A 21,320-nucleotide genomic window follows, 5' to 3' on the forward strand; every position below is an offset into this window, starting at 1 on the left:
TTGTCCTGTTTAAACACCCAATTATAACCCCGCCTTAATAGCTGTAAATTTGAGATAATAGGATTTTGAATCCTTCATTCTTCATCTCCCTGCAATGTATCAATTCTTCCAGCAGCATGATTATAATAATAGAGTGCTTTAGGTTTAAAAGTCTTACATTGAATTGTCCAGTTAAAATTATTTCTAGTTTGGCCGTGCCGTGGTGTCGTAGAGGATAGCGCGACCCATGTTTGGAGGCCTTGAGTCCTCGGCGCGGCCGTCGCGGGTTCGATTCCTGGATCCGGCGATATTGTCCACGTCTTCCCCTCTTTCCTGCCAGCCTACTTTCATATAAGGGACACTAGAGCCCACAAAAGACCCCCTGGAGGGGAGGGGAAAAAAATTATTTCTAGTTTGATCAGATAGCTTCACCTATCTTATCTAATAATAAAATTATTCAGTGAAAGGGATAAACTGGGTTTTCTTAATTGGCCTGTGCTTTGTTATGTGGTGCCACTTTCTAGAAAATGTGAAAAGTATTCATTGTTGTTTAATTTGATTTAAAAGAGGGATAATAATTTTGCTCAAAGATATTGTCAATGATTTGTTATCTGAAAACTACTGATAGTGATTCCAAATTGAAAAGTACATATAGAAAGACTTTCTTCACTGTCATTAAGTAGCATAAGTTCACTTTTCCTAAAGAGCCTTTATACCTTGATATAATTATGTCCAAAAGACCTAAGAATATGAAGAACTACGTACATATATATTATACCCTGAAAGATTTGAGATGTAAAATTTTTGCTTGGAATTTCAGAGGCATGTTGTCAGTAGTTCATAGAATAAAAGAACAATGTTCATTTTACTCAGACATATAAATATAAAAAGTAAAATCAGAGAAACTGATAATTATAAGTGGTCTCTAAAATTTTTCCAGAGCTGTATATAATAATTCTAACCTTAATACTAGTAATCACTTATACTCTTCTCCAGGTAAGCACAACGGGACTGTCCAAGGCAGAGTGTACTTCCGCTGTCCCCCAGGCCACGGTGTGTTTGTAAAACCGTCTCGGCTCACCAGAGGGCCTCCCTCCATGGAAACAGAACCCCAGACTTTCATCAAATAGGACCCAAAGAAGAACTTCCTCTCTGAGGGATGTGAATGACCCAGGCGTGACTCCTCTCCTTCCCATCCCGAGTCTGAACCCCATGGCTAATTTCTGACCACTGATGTGCTGTTTGTGTGGATGCTTTGCTCAAAGGCATATCTTACCTGTGCATTTAATGAAGTATTTTGTAGTTGCTGTTCACTGAAAACAAACAAAATCACTATGCACATATCTGAGTTTTCTATATGCTCATATTTTTATAGAGGACTTGACTTTTTTCTGGGAATATTATCCGCCTAAGTTTTCTTACATCGCTTCTGAAGAATATATGAAATATTTTTGTATTACAGAACGCGACCCTCTCTGAGGCTCATAATGAAGTGATCTGGGATTCGAAGATTAAGAATGTACTACTGTTTATAAACTTTGATATTTACGTCAATATGTTACGTCAGGGCTAACCAAAGAACTACGGTTCCATATCTGCTGTTACGAGTGTTATGTTGTATTTTTTTCCTATTGTATCTATACATGGATATCCTCACTATAAATCGACGTGTCCAAGTAAAGCTTAGTGCCATATCTGTAGGAGTAATGCCACGTAAAGTTGAAACAGGAGAACTCTGCCAAACCTGGGAGCAGCTTGCAGCGTTCCCTGGCAGGAATTACCCTGTTGATGTACTGTAACACTGTGGAGGAAATAAATCCCATTCAGCTTGAGACTGAATGAGAAAAGGTTGCACTGGAAAGGATTCTTGGGAAGCTCTCCGACTGTCTTCCATACAGGACTGATTAAATGTTCGTAACCCTGACGACTGTGAGTGATTGCTCAGAAGCCTGGATATACAAATATATGCCTTATTGTGTTATTTGCAAAGACACCCCCTTTATAATTAGCTATGAATCATATAAAAATGTATGGACCTTAAATCAGTATGTGAAATGCAGAATGTGATCCTTCCTGTCATGGTGGATTGGATGAATATTTAGAAACAACAAATTTATTAAGGTAAGAAGATTACTTTTCCTCTAAAGTTTTGTTTTTTTATTTTGTGAAAGTTATGACTTGTCCATAAAAATAATCAAGCTGCAATTTCACTTAAATAAAACAAACCCAAGACCTTACTTTAAAGAAGAGAACAAAGCTGCTCTCCCTAATAAGGAGTTGTTGATGTAAATGTATTTGAACATAGTATTTACACTATTGTATTGTACAGAATTGTATTTATAATGTATCTTGTTTGAATTGGTACACAGTGTTCTAGAATAGAACATTTACAATCAGTTTTTGTGTGTTGTCTCTTCATTTAAAAAAAAAAAAAGCATCGCTGATTGGGCATAATGCTTCATTATGTGTGGTTTCAGACATTCGGGACACAGTCATCAATTAGGGATGGAACAAAATTTGTATTTTAAGACTTTATTCCCTGCGCCATTATTTGCGTGATAGACTTTACCCCAGTCAGACTGCATTTTATGTTGCTGTTTCTTAATAAAAGATCTCAAATTTGTTCCTCCATCCACCATCCATCTGGCTGCTCAGTCATCAGTCTGTCCATCTGTAGGTCATCCTTTATGTTGTCCATCCATCACCCAGTCTGTTAACTCATTTGTCTCTCTGTCCGTGATCTCTAAAAAAGAAAGGAATAGGACTTTTGACGTATTTAAATATTTTGGTCTACAGTTGTCATTTCTGCCCTCGGCCGGGCTAAAAATATTTTTAGATCCACAAAAGCAACATGACGCTTCAAAACAATATAGCTTGTATTTGTACTTTCTGTATGTCGTTTTTTCAATTTTTTTTAAGTATGCTACTATTTTATTTGTTTTAAGGCCTAATACTTTTTCTTAAATTCAAATTTAGTGGAACATTACTTAAAATATTTCAAAAGCACGTATATTTTGGAACCTATTGACAAAAAATGACAAGAAAGCATATTCCTTACACCATTACTATTCTTTTTTTGGAAATGTTCAGCATCTAGTTAATTAAAAATCACTACGGAAAAACTGCTAAGATTAGTATTTTACAATTATCCATGTATTTTCAAACATTGCTCTATTCGCTAGCATTTTTGGACATAGTTACTAAAAGCTACAGTAGTGGGTCACATGCAGACCCCTGATTTAGGGGAATGTATATTTACAGCAGTGAATTCATAATTTTAAACATATTTTCAATCATAATAATAATCTAAGCTGAACAGATTTACGCTTACACACCGAGATGCAAAGTTTAAAAAACTTTTATCAGAGTAAAAACTCCTTATCGTTGTTTAAAGCGGACAGAGCCCAGGCCTCTGGCCTCCATTGAGTGTCCTTGCCACTGTTGCAGCAGCTGTGCGACAGTAGGTAGCCTGAACTCTGAGTGGTGGTCTGCAGATGTGGGTGGAGTTAAGTTTCTGTGTCACACGAGCTGACAACTGGGAGAGCTTCACAACAAACTAACAGGTGTCCTCCTCCTGCTTCAGGTCCTCTGCCAGTCCGTCACACCACCTCACCGATCAACCACACGCGTTTCCTTCCCGTTTAGTTTAACCCCAAAGAAAAACTCCAACCGGGACAATTTAATCCACAAATCATGCACTCGGCACAGAAAGACACTACCTTCACCAAGATCTTCGTGGGAGGCCTTCCTTATCACACCACTGACTCCAGCCTGAGAAAGTATTTTGAAGTGTTTGGAGACATCGAGGAGGCTGTTGTTATCACCGATCGGCAGACGGGGAAATCCAGAGGCTATGGATTTGTAAGTACAAACCTGCTGATGTCACTGAAACAGCTTTTATCGTTTGCCATATGATTGGGAATCGTTCGTGCCAAATTCAATATTTGTTGTCTGCTTGGCTTCTTCTTCTTTTTTTTTTTTTTTGGTTCACATCAAAAAATTAAATTGCCCTGCCTATACCAGAACTCCTTAAAAACTAAATTAAACAAAAATAAGAAATCGGTAAAACTGCATTAAACAATTTCTTGGCAAGCGTTTTTGAGTTGGATTATCATACGGCTTATTATTAAATGAAATGTGTGTTGTGTTTTTAGACAGGTTAGAAACGTAAGAATCAGTTTTATGCATATATTTGTTTTAGCATTTCAGCGCTCTCCTGCTTGTACTTACAGCTTTAATGATTTCGATGTCCAAAATCGAGAAATGTTTAAGCTTAAAAAAAAGGTGAAAATAGATTGAGAGCACAAAGTAGCCGAGAAAAAAAAACGAAGGTTGCTAAAGGGTGATGACGTCACGTTTGGATTGGAACGTCAAACTCAGGCATCAGTCAGTCCATAGCCCTGTCTACCCCAGATAAAAAAAAGTAGCAAAAGCAAGGTCCTCCGTTTTTAAGTTCAAATTGTCAATAATTATTTTGTCCTTTGTCCAGGGAGGAGGACCCAGAACAATTGTAGTTAACTTGGAGCCCTAACAAACCAGTACTCTATGGAGGTGGTCAATCTGTTGGGAGACCACGCTGCCTGTTACTCAATACAGTGATGAAGGACAGTGTGTTACAAAAACTGCAATTAAAAAAAAATCTGCTAGTACTCAAATAAGATTGTAATTTCTGCTCCTGTTCTGACCAGTATTATTACATCTGGACCTGCCTGCAGTGATGTGTATTGGCATGCATTAGCACATTCTTCTTTGTGGTTTTTAAAGGTGCTTATGTATGTAGCTCTCTCTATTTTTTTATGAGGATCCCTATCACCCAACTCGACACTATAATTAGCTTTCCTACAAGTACATATTTTACGCTAAAACTTCACTTGAAGCTAAAGATGCTCAGCTAAGATCATGATACACAATCAGACAGCATCTGCAGATTAACAGATGCACCAGTAAATCTAAGTGATTACATATATTTTGTGTAAACTGACATACAAAGTCGTTTTTTTTGTTTTTCTTTTCTTCTTTTTTTTACATTAAGTGGTTTTAAAATTACTTATCTGCTTTGAAAACTGTGGAAAGTCAATAATGATGTACTAATGTTGGATACTTTTACAAATTCATGTTTGCTGACTCTAAAATATGAACATGTGTATTGTTAAAGGTGACCATGGCAGATCGGGCCTCAGCTGACCGAGCATGTAAGGATCCCAATCCCATTATAGATGGAAGAAAGGCCAATGTGAACCTGGCCTATCTGGGGGCCAAACCCAGGGTCATCCAACCAGGTGATTAGTATAAATACACCAGCCCTTGTTGATTATTTTTACGGGAATAATGCAGAGGTTTGTAATGGTTGCAAACATTAAGCAATACAATTTTTTTTGTAGTTTTGTTTTCTTTTAAATTTCAACTCTGAGTTTGACAGTTCTCTATCTTAATTCTAGGTTTTGCATTTGGTGTGCCTCAGATCCATCCGGCGTTTATCCAAAGACCATATGGGTATGTTTAGCACTAAAACTTCAGCTTGTTTTACAAAATCTGTCTGTATAAAATTGGAAAAATAAAAATGTAAAGATCAAATATCTATTTTAAACATACATTTATTGTTGCCTCCACCTTTTTTTCCCCCACATGAATGAGGACTTGTGAGTGTCTATGTGTGCTCCACTGCTTGAGGGTTGACTGTGAAGGAAGTGCGCATATGTCCCAGAGCCACTGCAGGACTTGACTCCATGTTGTCTTGTCTCTCTCTGATCTGACAGGCTCGGTAACGGTTAAAATAGCTGATGGGGGGACATGATGATTTGAAGGAATAGCTGAGTCTGCATTGGGCAGAGCGCTAAAGTGTTACCTGTATACTGTGACATACACAAACGAACCGCAATGGTGACTAGATGCATGGAAAGTATTTTGGTTGTTGTTTTGTTGTTTTTTTTTCTCCAGTTTTCTTATAGTACATAGATTGGTGTGTGCCTTGTGTTCAGTATGATGTGGTGTTCAGCTTAACTGTGTGCCTATTTCTACTTGCAGTGGGGGGAAGAGGGTGGTGCAGAGTGGGCAGATTTGATCAGATTTTACAGGGAATTATAACTCTGCTGAGGAGTGTTGATCCTTCCCCCCCACCCCCTTTTAATTGGTTGTGCTCTAGCCTGTTTCTTTGATTTTTGTTTTTATTTCTTTCTCGGTTTCTAGTTAACACGACATGTTTTGTTGTGCAAGGGGCGGGCCGACAACCACTCACAGTGTGTTAATTTAAATTTCTCATCCCCTGCAACAAAACAAACACTGGCTTGCATGTGGGAGTTGATTTTCTGTTTATCTTACCCCCATGATGCTGTGTTTTTATTTCATTAACCTAATGCATTAATTTGTAGATTAAATCAGCAAGCAGGCCATGCTTGACTTTTTTCCTTTTGCTGTATATTTTCAGAAATGTGGCAAACCAAAAATGTCATTTAACTGCAGATTAAACACAAAAAATAATAATAATGGGGAGGCTTTCAATTAACACTTTGGCAATTTAGTTGACTTTATATTAGGTATGGGACAGTAATCAGTGTCAAGGTTTTATAAAGTTACGTTTTCAAAACTACAAATGTTTTCCATCATACTATTTCTACTGTTCAAAGTTCTTTTAATGCGATGAAAGTGTAAGTGTTGTTTGTAGCGTAGAGTAGCCCCTCCCCCAGCTAATGCTGCACACTGCCATTGAGCAGACTGAAAGGAAGTTCATGCATTTTCCACTTGCTTACAAATAAGACAAATTTCCTTCTTGGAACTACTGTTACTCTCACTGATGTAACATGTATTCATAACTCTGCAATAAATCACAGAAAAGTCCCAAAAGCCACAATATTAGAGCCCTGAGCCGCAGCATTCTTGTTATCAAAATATCGTATGAAATAAGCGATATGACTAAATTTATTTTCTGGCCTGTGTTTTGCATTTAGCCACTGTATTTTTGACATATTTTGCTGCTTTAGCAAAGCTATGACTTAAATAATAACATTTAACAACATAAAACTTTTATTTTCACTTAGTGAAGATGGTTTTTGTTGTTGTTTTTCTTTACAATTGCTTTTCATTTCAGTCAGTCCATACTTTCATTTTCTCTTGTCCATTTGCTCCAGACTTAAAAAAACAAACCTTCATACACAGAAATGTTTTGACATGTAAAACCTGTGGAAATACTAGGTTTTCAAATGGCAACTAAATGAATGTATATAATAATAACAAGAAAGTTACCTATAGTCATTTAAAGGGTTAAACTGCATTTGGAAAGCAATCAAGGACGTCTAAGCATCAGACTGCAGGCTGGCTACCACTGCAGATTGCCTTACTATTTAAGAATTTCTGCGGAACTCAATAAAGAGCCACAGAGGTATAATGTTCTTGTACCATAAGCATGTTTACTTAGAGACTAATATAAAAATGAATGCTATAAATTATAATCCTACAACTTTATAAGTCCTATGTTTAATATTTTTTAGTTTATCAGCAGTAGGAATTTTATTACTTTTTTAAAAAAAAGAAAATCAGTTGGATCATCTGTTGTTAAATCCAGTTTATTATACTATACTAAGGAAAGCTCATACTACTCCATGCCTACTTTTTGATTTGATTGTACAATAAAAGAAAAAAAAAAGAAGTCTGAATTGGGCCTTCGGTTGGAGACGAAGATCTTAGCCACACAGTTAGACAGCAGCTGTTTGCCACAGTGATCTGCACAGCGTCTCAAATTCTCTTGGAAAATAGGAGTCAGTCAGCGGCACTGTTAATAATGTATGGCACAGACGGGGCCGCTCAGCTTCGGGACAACAGGTGGACCTAGCCATGCGCCCATGAAGGCTTCGGGTTATGTGCAGGGGATTACCCATGTGTCCTGCTGATTTACAAAGCACCTTTATTTAGCTCCTAACTTGTGGGACGATGAAATGTTCCTCTGCGTTCAAGAAAACATAGTCATGTAGTTAAACTTTCTCCTTTGAAGGTGTCATATTACAGGAAAAGTTTTGTCACAAGGAATCAACACAGTTTGTATTTTGTTTGTTCGTTTGTTAGTTTTTATGTCTTCCGATTGAAAATGGCTGAAGTAACTGTCCTACACTCACCCAAAAGAATAATATAACAAAGTCCTAATTATTTAAATTAGCCAGCACTCCCTGGCTGTGATGATTAAAAATTAAGCAATGTAAATGAAACCATAGAACAGTTGACCAGCACTCTGCCATGTGCACTGGAGGATAAGATCAGCTTGTCCTTTTGAGATGACAAGGGGAGCAAAAATAGCACGCATCCAGCCTCCCTTGTCAGTCAAATCGGGTATGTTTGTGTGGGGGGGTGTATGTCTCTAAAAAAAAAGGGGAGGGGGCCCACTTATGTGTGAACAGATATGTTTCACACCTGTTCCTCTGTATATTTACTGAGGGTGACTTCAGCACAAGTTTGAACTGGGGAAAAGTTTACCCAGATACAAAGATTTCTTTTTGTCCTCTCATGTACTGTGCTTTGCTAAGGTATTCAGGTTCTTGTAACCATTTTTATTACATTTCTATTTTATTTTACAAACACAAACCACTTTTTTTGTGATGGGCCAACAAAAATGTGTGCAGGATTGTGAAGTGTAACAAAAGTATATATATTTTAAAAAGAACAGTTTTTAAAATTTGGTGTGTGTTTGTGCTTAGCCTCCTTGACTCTAATGTCTCTAAATAATATCCAGTGACTAAGACTAAAGATGAATGCACTTTTAAAAGAGCAGAAAGACATTAATGAGCAAAAGCCATTAGGTTAAAGTACCTACAAGTCATGTTGGGATACAGCAAACATATTCAAGGCAGAGAGCTCTCATAAAATTAAATCAGAACCGACTGCATACAAAAGGCAGTTAGTGTGGTACTATGCAACAGGCTAAACAGACAATCTCTAAAGTGTAATATAGTGGGGACAGCCTCGTGGTGTGAGGATCCAGCAGGGACATGACAACTGGTCAATTAATGGAAAGTTAATGGAGCCAAATACCTGGCAACCCTGGAAGAACCCTTTAGAGCAAAAGATGTGGACTGATTCACCGTGAAGCAGGACAAAAACCCAGAACAGATCTGGAGCTGTAATGGAACAGCGTAGATGCAAAACATAATCATGTGTTGGAATGTTTCAGCCAAAGTTCAGATCTAAACCCAATTGAGAAGCTATGGCAATACTTGAACATTGATGTTCACAGATGCTCTGTGCCTAAGCTGACTGATTTTGAGAATATCAGATTTTATCTTGTAGTTCTGTAGCTATTAGAGACCCACCTCCAAAAAATTACTACTGTAATAGCATTGAAAGGAGAATTGAATTAAGCGGTTAAGTATAAAATGAACTCCAAAGTCATAAGATGTATGATTTTCTTTGCACTTCACAATTATGCACTACTTTGTGTTGGTCTATCACATAGAATCCCAGTAAAATATAGTAAGGTTTGTAGGTGTATGATGGCAAAACATGGAAAAAATTAAAGGCTATAAATACTTCTGCAAGGCTCTGGATCTTCATGTATTGCTCTTCAGATGGCATATGCTGCTACAACTCAATTATTTCTTTATTATTGTCATTTTTTTGTTTTGTTTTGTTTTTAAAAACTGTGTCCAGTCATTTTGGACACAGATATGTTTGTGTTTTAGGATGTATTAACATGTGTGGCATGCCAGTATGTGTGGTGTTGTGCCAGACTATGGACAGGGGGAATAATGTCCACTTCTTGTGCTGGGATGTTGTGGTGTTTTTGTGACAAACTCGCATTTTGTCAAATATGTTTTTGTTTTTTTTCTTCTGTGGTGCAGAGCTTGGCTGTGCCTTCTTTTAATGCCTCACTGTGTTTCAGATTCAGGTGCTTTTTTTTTTCAGAATTAAAGCTGCACCCGTGTTCCTTTTGGTTTTTGCTGCTTTTTTTTTTAACTCTTCATTTCTAGGCAGGGTTTTTTTTTCAGTTGTTAATGAATGGATTTGCTGTGCCTTGAGTACTGGGTTGATATATTTGGCACCTGCTTTTCAGTTTTCCAGATTTTTTATTTTTTAGTTTCAGCGTCTGGAAGATAACAGGCCACTACTCTTCTCTGAACCTGTGAATGTTTCTGTCCAACAGGATCCCGGCCCACTACGTCTACCCTCAGGCCTTCGTCCAGCCCAGTGTGGTGATCCCTCATGTACAACCCTCTGCTGCTACAGCAACAGCCGCCGCTGCTGCTGCAACTTCCCCTTACCTTGACTATACGGGGGCAGCTTATGCCCAGTACTCTGCTGCTGCCACTGCTGCCGCCGCCGCTGCAGCTGCTGCTTATGATCAGTACCCTTATGCGGCCTCGCCGGCACCTACGAGCTACATGACCACAGCCGGGTATGGATACACCGTCCAACAGCCGCTCGCTACTGCTGCAACACCTGGAGCTGCTGCGGCTGCTGCCGCCTTTAGCCAGTATCAGCCTCAGCAGCTTCAGACAGATCGCATGCAGTAAATTCACAAAGACCACCTTCATGCCAGGGAAGAGGGGCGATTCTCTCCTTCGCTCCTAGTTGACATTCGCTCCTAGTGAAGACATTAATGTTATGAGATTGAGTTTTTCCAACTTTATACCCAAGAGCCTGAAGGAAATATGGAGATACATAAAGAATAACTGTATATTTTATTCAAGTGAGATCAGTATTGGATGTATATGAATATTTAATATTTATTCAGCATTAAAACATGTTAGATAAAGAAAATTTGCTTGATCTTGTGTGAACTGCTGCTGAGTTGTACATATACAGCACAGTGTCTTTTATATGGAACTCCCAAGTGCATATTATATCTTATGATCAGGTTTTTTCTTCTACAATTTTAAAGCAAAAATGCATGAGAACAGTGGGTTATATCATCATCCACTTCAGTATTTAATAGTATCGGACCATTATTTTTGTTTGGAAGGGCAGCGTACCTTAAGTCAGAAGTGTTTTGTTAGGACTAATTTTTAAGCAGCATTTAGAGTGAAATTGAGTAGTTTCACTTCAGTGGTTTGCTTTACAATGCATTTCTTGATGGCACATGTGAAATATGACAACTGTAGCAAGTAAAAGCACTCTTCTTCACCTCTCTTTGGTTAAGCAAATGAGAAGGAGAAACTGCTGAATGTGAATCTTGTATTTTGATAAAATGTTTTCACTGTGTGCCTTTTTAAATTATGCTATTTATGTATTTATTCAGGAGCCTTGGAGCAATAAACGCTTTATTTAACACATGTAAGTAAAAGGCCTGCTGTTGAACATGCCCACCTGTCCTGCTGCATTTCTCATGATCAATAGCATGTAATGACTGAGTTATCTTGGTCTGACTGAACTCTGTTCTGTACATTGAACAAGTGTGTGAACGGTAACTATAAATTTAAAGCTTTTTGGGTTTTTCTTTCTAGTTCTAATTTTTTTTCTAAAGTTTGAAACTCTTAAATGTATCTTTTTATACTTGACCTGTTTGATAAGGACAGCGCTCGAACCGCATGAACTTTTAACTTGTTCAAATGTGCTGTGTATTATGTCTTTTGACGTCAAAATGTTTCAAATGCAGGTACGTGAGCTGTTTATCTTGTAATGCATGATTCTAAATAATGTAATTTGGGAAATAAATTGAATTTTTCTTCAAATTAAATGTTTGATTATACTCTGTTTAACACGGTGCAGCTTATAAGGCAATAATAAATAACAGCAAACATTTTTAAATAAAATTATTATGAACAGAAAAAATACATTTAAGCCCTTGATTAAAAATAATTTTTAAAAAATGTATGAATGGTCACAATAGAAGAAGAACACCTTTCAGTTCCAAATTGTAATTGTTGAAAAATGAGGCTGCAGCACTGCCACACATCTAACACCGTCTTATCATCCCTGTTCCCTGTTGTAAATAAAACACTGTCTGCTCAACATGTGGGGTCACGCAAACGCAAACTTTGGAGCGCCTTACTTTCGATTCCCTTCACGCATTTCAGGCGGGGCGAAAGCCAGTTTACAGTTAACGCACAAACAGACCGTGCTACATTCAGGTCAACTAGAAATAATCAATACTGTGTACGTTTCTTATTTTAATAACGTGCAAAGAAAGCGTTTGCTTTATTTTGTAAATGTAGACATAGAAATGAACGTATATTTTAACAAACTATTTGGTGATAATGTGAATTCCCCGGAAATATAGGGAATATGAGCCCATCTACTAAAAAACAATTCTTATTCCTTAACATTCCAAATTGTATAAGATGACTTGCAGTTTTTTAATCCGGTACATTTTTAGTTACCTGGGTTCCGTTTGCCCAATAACATGGCTAGCATTAAGAAGCTAATGCACTTGAAATGTTAATGTTCTGGTGATAGTTCCCATATTTCCTATTTTTTCAGTGTATGGTTAATGCAGCCACATAGAGAAGCCGAAGCGGAAGTTTCTCACCGTCAACCAGACAGTTTTCAGGCAGCTAGTAATCTGGAAAACAAATTATCAGTCTTAGGGGAACAAAGTTTGCATTCCCTCCAGTGTAAGTGCTCTTTTACTTATTCCACTTTTTGTGTTTCAGGAAGTAAACTTTACAGGTTGTTTTTCTTGTGGACAAAAACGGGTATAAAATGAAAGGAAAGTCGAATACAGAAACTCGCTAAACTGCATTTCTATTAATTTCAGTCAATTGAATTCGTGTTTTGTTGCTTTTAAAGGTAAAGGTCAGACATTGACGTGAGAGTGAAACCAATGTATGTATCCTAATATAAACTCTGCGAGATGCTTAAATAATCATGGCGAATGTTTAAAACTCTGTGTAAAATTGTATTTAACTTGATTTTTAAGCTTCCATTCAGGGAGCGTTATAATGTTACAAAGGACAGACCACATGTTCAACTGTTGGGGACTGTTTGATGACGGATTTTGGCTTTTGGATGTGTTGTGTCCATTCAAGTCTCCCCGTCTATATGAGTGTCCACTAGCTGCGTTTCTACACGGTGTTTTACGGCCGCATTTTAACTTTATGGTAAATTTAAGCCAACTGGTACAAAGGAAAACAACTGTTTACTTTTTTTTTTTGCTCACTCATTGTGTCTAAAAGGTATTTCTTGACACTTCATAAATAACATTCTTTGCTGTTTCAAGGAGGGGTCTCCTCCCGGAAACTGTGAAAAGGGTGAATGAGACTGACGTTAATCAAAGTGGTGACGCACCAAACTTAAGAAATATAACAGAATTTGTTGAGGCAAATTTTGTCGAGTTCTTGTGAATCACAAGGTCTCCCATTGAGTGTCATGAGGGCACTGGTGTCCTCATAGACCCGTTGGATAACACATAAGCGTTTGAGGTTTGACAGTGGGCTCTTTGGCTGTCAAATTGATATTTGGGAAAAAAATTGCATCATCAAAATTTTACTTAATGTAAAAGTTATTTCTTTGTGAGCAGAATAATTTTTTGCTCATTATTTTCACAATGGCAAAGAGGAATATTGGCTTCACCATTGAATGAGCGCTTGTGTTTGCCTGGAAGTTATTTGTTGTCTTTTCCTGTGTTTTTTACTATGTCCATAAAACATTTCCGGCATTTTTCACAGTATTATTTTTCTAAATGCATGTTGTCACTGTTGAGCAAAACGAACACAAAGGCCTGTTTTTCATTTTCAACAGCTTGATTATCCCCAAATGTTCTGTAGACTGGTGACACAAATTTGGAACTTTTTTTAGAGGGAGACGTCCTTGACGACATATCTGATGAAAACCAGCATTGCAGAAAAAGGAACATCAGACAGAGGTGGTAGTGTGATTGGTTGCTTTGTGCTTCAGTACCTGGGTGACATTCAAAGGACAAACTTTATTCAGGTAGTCCTTATCTCATATTGAAATTTGTTTGATCTGAACCATTGTGAATTTCTAGTGGACGAATACTTTTTCACTGCACAGTAGAAAAAGCTTTTTCCCAATATAAGCAGCTATTATTGCCCCTAATATTGTTTTTCTTTCCTTTAAGCTTTACATTTTTTAAGTTTTGTAGGGAAAGTTGGTTTTCATGGTAAATTGTTTTTGTGTGTGTTTGTCTTCCGAATAGTCAAAGGCCAGACTCTGGAATGTAAAATATATCTGATCTGTTGATCAGATATATGATCTCTTATCTGTTTTAAATTCTGTGTATTTCTTGGTTTCTTTGTTGTTAAATTAAAAAAGGAAGCAGGGGTTAGCACACCCCACGTTCGGAGGCCTTAGTCCTCGACGCGGACGTCGCAGGTTCGACTCCCGGCGACCTTTGCCGCATGTCTTTCCCCTCTCCTCGCCTTCTTTCTTGTCTGCCTACTGTTGCAAAAAATACGAGCCACTGGCGCCGCAAAAACTCTTCGGAGAAAATTTTTTTTTAAAAAAAGGAAGTAAAAGAAGAGACTGGGGGGTAGTCATTCATCTGTCATCTCCTTCTTCATGTGTAACACAAATCTTACAAAAACACACCATGAGAATTTCTAACATGATTCACACCATTGTTGATTTCAGTATCAATACCTTTTTATGTTTATTTTTCCTATATTTTTTCTCAACAACAGTATTAAATATTAATATAATTGGTAAAAAATGAGGTAGTTGCAGAGGTACTTAATACTTTCCTTCTCGTAACATATTTTAGAATGATTAATTTTGTTTGTGTGCATATACCTTACCTATTTTTGTGTCAAGCTGTGTTGCATTGAAATATATCATTCAAAGATGCTGATGTATTCATTTGTTTGATTAGCCATTAATGTATATTGCGCTTTCCTGGAAACAACTTTTCATTTTATGGCATTTGATTCCTGATCGGTTCAGCAATTTAGAAAAATAATTCAACAGTAATGGTCTTAAAATGGCCAAGAACGTTTTTTTTATATACTTTATTTAATTATTCAACCAGGTGAGTTATTAGGAACCAATCCTGATTTACAATAAACACAAATATGTTGAGTGGTTTTGAGTAAGAATAGTAAAGTTTGAGCGTTACATTGAATGATTATGTTTGTTTTTTTTTTTAAACTGATTGTATAATATACGAGTTGTACTTGAATGCACCATGAGGTTTCCTTTCATGGCCGTAAAATACAGTGTAAAAGCGCAGCGGGAGTCATGGCAAGACACAAACGCATCTAAACTGGAACTCGATAGGACTCAACACCGGAAATGGTGCTTGTCACGTGACTTCGTTGACGTTATTTCGTGTTTTTTTTTTTTTTTGTGGGTATCTTCAACCCATCGTCGTCGTCCTTATCATCGGCTCGCCATAACAGTATTTTCTGTTTTTCTCCGTTACATTATTGTTTTATCTCCAGTTTTTCTTCGCACCTGTCATCTTCTTCTCCCGATCTAAAGCAAGGATGACCACCGAGAGGGCCGATTACACTCCCGTGGTGGTGGGCACCTCTCACCCTCCTGTCTTCGATCAACCTCATTTTCCTGCGGCGTTTGGCGTGCCTGTACCGGACCCGGAGGCGCACGGCGGGGCCATCCTTGCCCCTGGCGGCCTGCCGTACCCTCCTCCGCCGGTCGCCTTCGCCCCCGTCATCCCCGGAGCCTACGGGATGACAGTGAAGCCACAAGATGGAAGCTCAGGTTATGTCAACCCCAATTACCCAGGTTATCCAGAAAATGCCCCGCCGTATTCTCCACCTGCCCCGGGCTTTGTTGACAGCTATAGTGGTGGTGAGTGTTTCTACACCTTTAGTTATACTGATTGTGATGATGGTATGGATTTATTAATTAGATTTTTTTCTTTTTTTTTTGTCATTTTAGGTAATCCTTACCTCAGTGAGGAAGCTCCTCCACCCTTCAATGAGAATCAAGACTTTGATTTTGGATTAGACAACAAGAGCATAAGAAGGGCCTTTATTAGAAAGGTAAGACGATGAGATAAAACTAACCTTAAATCACAAAACTTAAACCAGATAATCTTTTCCTTCCAACACTAAATATTATGGATGAACCTCATTTTTTGCATAATAAATAGGACATTTGTACTTTTTCAGTTTATTTAAACCCAAACCAACATTTCAAAGGTCAGGGTTAGTTTGCTCTTTTGTTTGCACCACCAAGCACCTTTTGACCACATCTGGATTTCAAGAGTCATCTTCAGAAGTTTTGTCACTTTCCAACCTCAATTCAAATGAGGGTGGACATTGTCTTCAAATGGAAGACATTGTCATATTTTCTGTGTTTATTCATCAGACATTTTCCCAGGGCGGACAGCTTTTTGTCAGTGCTCTACATTTTAATTTAACAGCTTGATATGGTAATGTAAAATAGATATGAGTTGGTTGCACAGTCAAAGTTAAAAAGTAACCGTTTCAAAGCTGCTCCAATTTTCCATCGTATCGTTCTCATGGTTTAAAGCCCATTTGATGTGATGTCAATAATCATCACATCAAATGGGCTTGGTGTGATGTTGGAGAGGCAGCATGTACCTCTCCCACATGCTGCTGTGCACTGATTGTCAGCTGGGTGAAAATAAAACCAAAAAATACAAGAAAGATTAATTCAGCTGTTTGGAAAGACTGACAGACAATTATTGTGTGTAAATGAAAAGAGAGGATCACTCTTAATAATGTAGCTATAGTTAGCAAACTGCGCACAACATGTTTCCTTAAAAGCAGTGTATTCATTTTGAAAAATGTATTCCAGTGCTGCTGGATATTATGAAAATATGCAGTTATGGCATCATTGTGGAATATTGCAATGACAAAATTGATTGAAATTCTGCCTCGGTTCCCTAGCTGACTGTCTCTCCTAATGTGTTCTTGTTTTTCCCTGCAGGTGTACTTGGTGTTAACCGCTCAGCTCATGGTGACATTCGCATTTGTGGCTGTTTTCACCTTTGTGAGAGAAGTGAAGTCTTTTGTTTTAGAACATGTCTGGACGTACTTCTTGTCCTACGGAGTGTTCTTGGCGTCGGTTTTGACGATCAGCTGCTGCGGAAACTTCCGCCGAAGACACCCCTGGAATCTGGTGGCATTGGTAAGACAAACTAATTTTCACAATAGGAAACGCATGAGGAGAGGGAAGAGGTTTCAGCACAGGAAATTGCGTGGTTGTGTCATGATGATTTCAGGGCTGCTACTGCCTTCTGGGGGAGAAAAGTTGCAGGTGGAGTTGACTTCTTCATAAAAGATTAGTTTAGGCCACAATCTAATGAAATGATAGATGAAGCAGTATTTCTATTTTACCCCTAAAATGATGTCTGGATCAATGCTGTTGTGCTGCTTTTGTCTGGTTTCCAGTCCATCCTGACTCTCAGCATGTCCTACATGGTGGGTACCATCGCCAGCTTCCACAAAACCGAGGCCGTGATCATGGCGGTGGGAATCACTGCCTTCGTTTGCTTTACGGTGGTCATTTTCTCCATGCAGGTTCGCATCCCTCAACATCCCCATTTGTGAGTTATGTACTCTCGCAGAGAAATTGCAGTGCCATGATTGCTAATTTTGTTTGTGGCCCACAGACCAAGTATGACTTCACTTCCTGTTACGGCGTGCTTTTTGTTTGTTCGCTGGTCCTGATTTTCTTCGGCATCCTCTGCATCATTCTGCAAAACAACATCCTGCAGATTGTCTATGCTGGACTGGGAGCTTTGCTCTTCACAGCAGTGAGTCCTTTGTTTTCTCACACATTCCTACTAAATAAAAAGCATCTAATCCTCTGTTTTATGGCTGTTTGGTGCTACTTGTTAGCCAACCTTCTGCTGAAAGAAATCAGATTTTTTTTCCTATTTAATGTTATGCCGGTTTTGATTGTACAACGTAGGTCAGCCATTCTCCAATCATTTCAGAACAGATGGCTGTTTTGGGTTTGTGCATTCATCTTTAACTTTAAAACCAAACATATCTCTAAATACTTTTTAAAAACATTTTGTAAGCATAGTTTCTACTTTCAGTAGATTATTTGAAGCAGTTGTTTAGTGTTTTCAGCTTCCAACCCAAAATAGCTGCTGCAGAAACCTGGAACTAAAAGCTCTGTATGCTTCATTTTACTTCTGCAATGTTTTATGCTATTGCAGTTTTTGTCTTTTTGGGAAATAAAACTACCTTCATTCACTCAGTGATGGATAAAGATCATTTCACTCATTCGCCATTTTGATTCTTTGTGGTTTTGACCATTTAATTCCAAATATTTGAGGGTACCAATAGGTCTACAGTGTACCCTAATAAGGAAATGTGATGATATGACTTACATAAAAATATTTACTAATAAGGAAATGTTATTTATAGATATCTGCCAGCAGGAAGTGTCTTCACTTAATTTTTGTTTGATCAGAAGTCCTAATCTCCCACATTTCAAGAGTCAACTAGCTTAAAATGTGTGGGATAAAATGCTTCAGCATTAAAACATTTCTTTGTTTTGAGGTTTTAGTTGGACCTTCACCAAGACCGCAAAGAAATCTGGAGACTGTGCTTGTTGTTTTCTACTTAGAATTTTTGTTTTTTCTTTCTTATTTCCCTAATCTGTTCACTCAACATGGAACATTTAAAACGCTCAGACTAAAACCTCAGAATGTTTCTACATTAGCTTTTCAACTCTGTGGTCACAACTTCTGTAATTATGTTGTCTAGTGTGCTGTATTTTACATAACAAATTGTGCAAAAACAGATTTTACTTTTAGTTTTTCTTTGAATTTGTTTAGTTTCTCTTTGGAATAATAATATTAATATCTAGATTTTTCATCTGGTTCTGACTGACTAATGCGATCAAAGTTCAACGCAGACTTCTACACGCTCTACACAATTTTAGTCTTAAAAACGCTAATATTTTCTGAATCCATAATTACTTGTCACTTTCAAAACAATTTAAAGGTTATTAACACAGAAAATAATGGTAGAAGGCAAGAAAATACCGAAGTACATCCCCTAACCTGCCAGATAAGCTCCGTGTTTAATATTAAGGGACTTATGAAGAGAAATGGTTGTTTGGTTTTATTTAAGATTACTGGTCTAAACTGGCCTGTTTTTTTTTTTAAAAAAGGAACACTCCCTTGTTCTATAATGCCTCCTACAGAGGATCTGGACTCTGGGCTAGTTTTATACTAGCCCTAACGTTTGACCATGACATGTGTAACGCGCCAATTCAGTGCTGTGAAGCTTAGCAGAAATTGTCTGAGCCGTAAAGAGAGAAGTGCCCATCTATTAAATTGAATTCAGTTCAAATGCGGGCTGAACGGCTCCGGTCATTTCGCTGCCATTGCTAAAACTACAGGCAGACTACAATTCTAAAACCGCACAGACAATTGATGTCATCGTTTATAACGTCTCCTTCTGTTCCCTGATTGACCCGGTAGAAATTCTACCAGAAGAATCCAAGTCAATGATAAAAAGCCCTGCCAAACAATTTCTTAAGTTATGTTCATTACCTTTTTACACAATATATTTAGATGTATAGTTAGATTTTGACATGTTTAGATGAGCTACATGAAAGTGTTTGACTGGTGTTGAACTTCTTTGTGCATTTCAGTTCCTGGCTGTGGACACCCAACTGCTGCTTGGCAACAAGGAGCTCTCTCTGAGCCCAGAGGAATATGTCTTTGCTGCTCTCAACCTGTACACGGACATCATTAACATCTTCCTCTACATTCTTGCTCTCGTTGGAAGAGCCCGAGGCTGAGCGGAAGGAGTGTCCGACAGCGATTAAGGCAGAACATTATTTGGAATTTGCATAAAGAATCAAGTTTCCATAATCAAAGCTTTTGACTTGCTTTCTAGTGTGTATTCATCATATGGTTAAAGGCTGCTTTTGGTTCATCCAGTGTAAACGCTTATCTTTAATTGATGCTGTCAGTAGTGTTTTGTTGATAACTGAAGTTTTCTTTGTTAAACTTATTTTAAAATCCTATTTTTGTTTATGGGGAGATTTGATAAAAGCTCAGCTGGCGAGCATCTAATGAGGCTTTCACACTTAAGGAGTGTAGATAGGTCAGTGTGCTTGATGCAGTTTTTCTCTGGTATGACTGTATGATGATGTCTAAAATGATTTAGTCACCAACCAAAGACCATAAAATCATAATCTATCGGATCAAGGTTGATGTTTTGCTGAAGCTGTCAGTAGTAATGCGAAGGGCAAAATTGGCAAAATTGTGAGAGCCGAGTCTCTGAGACCACCTCTGCTAAAAAACTTTATTGAAAGTGACTGCAAAGTGGTCGTTGTGAAATATTTTTCTTCTGTTTTTTCCAAAGCACTGTTTGAAATTCTATACTGTTTTCACTATGGTCTAAAGTCTTAAGTACTTTTGTAAACCTGATGTCTGTTCTTTATATGGAATAAAGTTTTAAAAATGCCTTCTACCAGAGCTTGTAATTATGTTTTGATTCAAAATGTCCTTGGAGATTCAGCTGTGCTTTGAGCAGTTTTGGGTGCTCAGCTCTGTGTCCTAGAGCCTCAGGATGAGTCTAGAACAAGCTGCTGCAGCCTGGCTGGTCAGAAACGATCAACTTAAGCGGGAGATTGAACACCTGAGATATATAGTGAACATGCTCCAGGAAAACCAGATGCTGACATCCAGGACGCCCAGCAGCAGTGATTCCACACTGACTGATTTGACAGGTAAGGTATTCCTCTTTTGCCGCCAGGTGGCAGTCTTGGCTTGCTCTAGAAAAGGTGGTTACAATCCCTAATGTCTTAATTGTGTAGTGGCTTGTTTTATTTAAAATTGTAACATAGCATGGCTGTTTGATGAAGTAATAATAGGAGAGTAATTTACAGTTTTAATTTGTTTGATGCTATGAAGCCTAATCTAAACTATTAGGATTGATCTGAAAACAAGTCTGTTTCTTGGCAACACAAAATTTATTAAAAAAAATTTCCTAGTACAAATTGTCATGAAACTTTTTTTTTTTTTTTTTTTACAAACATTTAATTTACTATAAGATGGATATTTAGATGGACAATAATTAACCAGATTATTTTGTCATTTGCGTCTCTAAAGCAACCTCTTCCCATAATCTTAACGCTGCCCATCTGTTTTCTTCAGGCGTATTGTGTCCTTTGCAAACGTAGCACAGAAGGATAGAAACATATAGCACAAAACATAGTTTATGGCCAACACAGGTGGCTACAACAACAGTGTTCAAAAGACCCTAAATAGTTTGTTTTATGTTGAGTACTACTGTTTGTATTACGTGATTTCTGTTCAGCGTTACTTTTGTCCCTTAAGGCATACCGTAGTTAGGGCAGCGATGACGTCCTCACGCTGCTGTAACCAACGTTGCTGATATCTGGTTTGGAAGTTCGGTAGCTGAGCCGCTGTGCTGTCACGTGGGAGAGATTTGCAAGAGATGTGTGTTTTCCTTAGAAGTGTGCGTCAATGATAAGTAAGT

General features: G+C 37.9%; 3 protein-coding genes across 8 annotated transcripts in view; all 3 read left to right on the forward strand.

The window, feature by feature from the left end:
- Nucleotides 1–2,376, forward strand: part of kif13a (kinesin family member 13A) — a 43,240-nt gene extending 40,864 nt beyond the window's left edge. For all 5 annotated transcript variants that reach the window (XM_032559427.1, XM_032559429.1, XM_032559428.1 and 2 more), the window contains one exon: nt 976–2,376. In XM_032559427.1, coding sequence (XP_032415318.1) covers nt 976–1,109 — 134 coding nt within the window. In that variant the 3' untranslated portion in view covers nt 1,110–2,376. The remainder of the gene's footprint in view (nt 1–975) is intronic.
- Nucleotides 2,377–3,515: 1,139 nt separating this feature from the next.
- rbm24b (RNA binding motif protein 24b) lies at nt 3,516–11,635 on the forward strand. The gene is made up of 4 exons (XM_032559435.1): nt 3,516–3,840; nt 5,135–5,258; nt 5,418–5,472; nt 10,103–11,635. Exons 1-4 carry the CDS (start codon nt 3,673–3,675, stop codon nt 10,470–10,472), a joined length of 717 nt encoding a protein of 238 aa, XP_032415326.1. The 5' UTR covers nt 3,516–3,672; the 3' UTR covers nt 10,473–11,635.
- Nucleotides 11,636–12,380: 745 nt separating this feature from the next.
- Nucleotides 12,381–20,288, forward strand: grinab (glutamate receptor, ionotropic, N-methyl D-aspartate-associated protein 1b (glutamate binding)). 2 transcript variants are annotated; one of them, XM_032559433.1, is made up of 7 exons: nt 12,381–12,512; nt 15,297–15,666; nt 15,757–15,860; nt 16,774–16,974; nt 17,238–17,366; nt 17,459–17,602; nt 19,462–20,288. In XM_032559433.1, exons 2-7 carry the CDS (start codon nt 15,342–15,344, stop codon nt 19,609–19,611), a joined length of 1,053 nt encoding a protein of 350 aa, XP_032415324.1. In that variant the 5' UTR covers nt 12,381–12,512; nt 15,297–15,341; the 3' UTR covers nt 19,612–20,288. The 2 variants fall into 2 exon arrangements, with proteins under 2 accessions (XP_032415324.1, XP_032415323.1); XM_032559432.1 differs by lacking the exon at nt 12,381–12,512 and adding an exon at nt 13,696–13,830.
- Nucleotides 20,289–21,320: the final 1,032 nt, after the last annotated feature.

This window comes from Xiphophorus hellerii, chromosome 3, assembly GCF_003331165.1.
Source record: "Xiphophorus hellerii strain 12219 chromosome 3, Xiphophorus_hellerii-4.1, whole genome shotgun sequence".
NCBI classification, from domain to species: domain Eukaryota; kingdom Metazoa; phylum Chordata; class Actinopteri; order Cyprinodontiformes; family Poeciliidae; genus Xiphophorus; species Xiphophorus hellerii.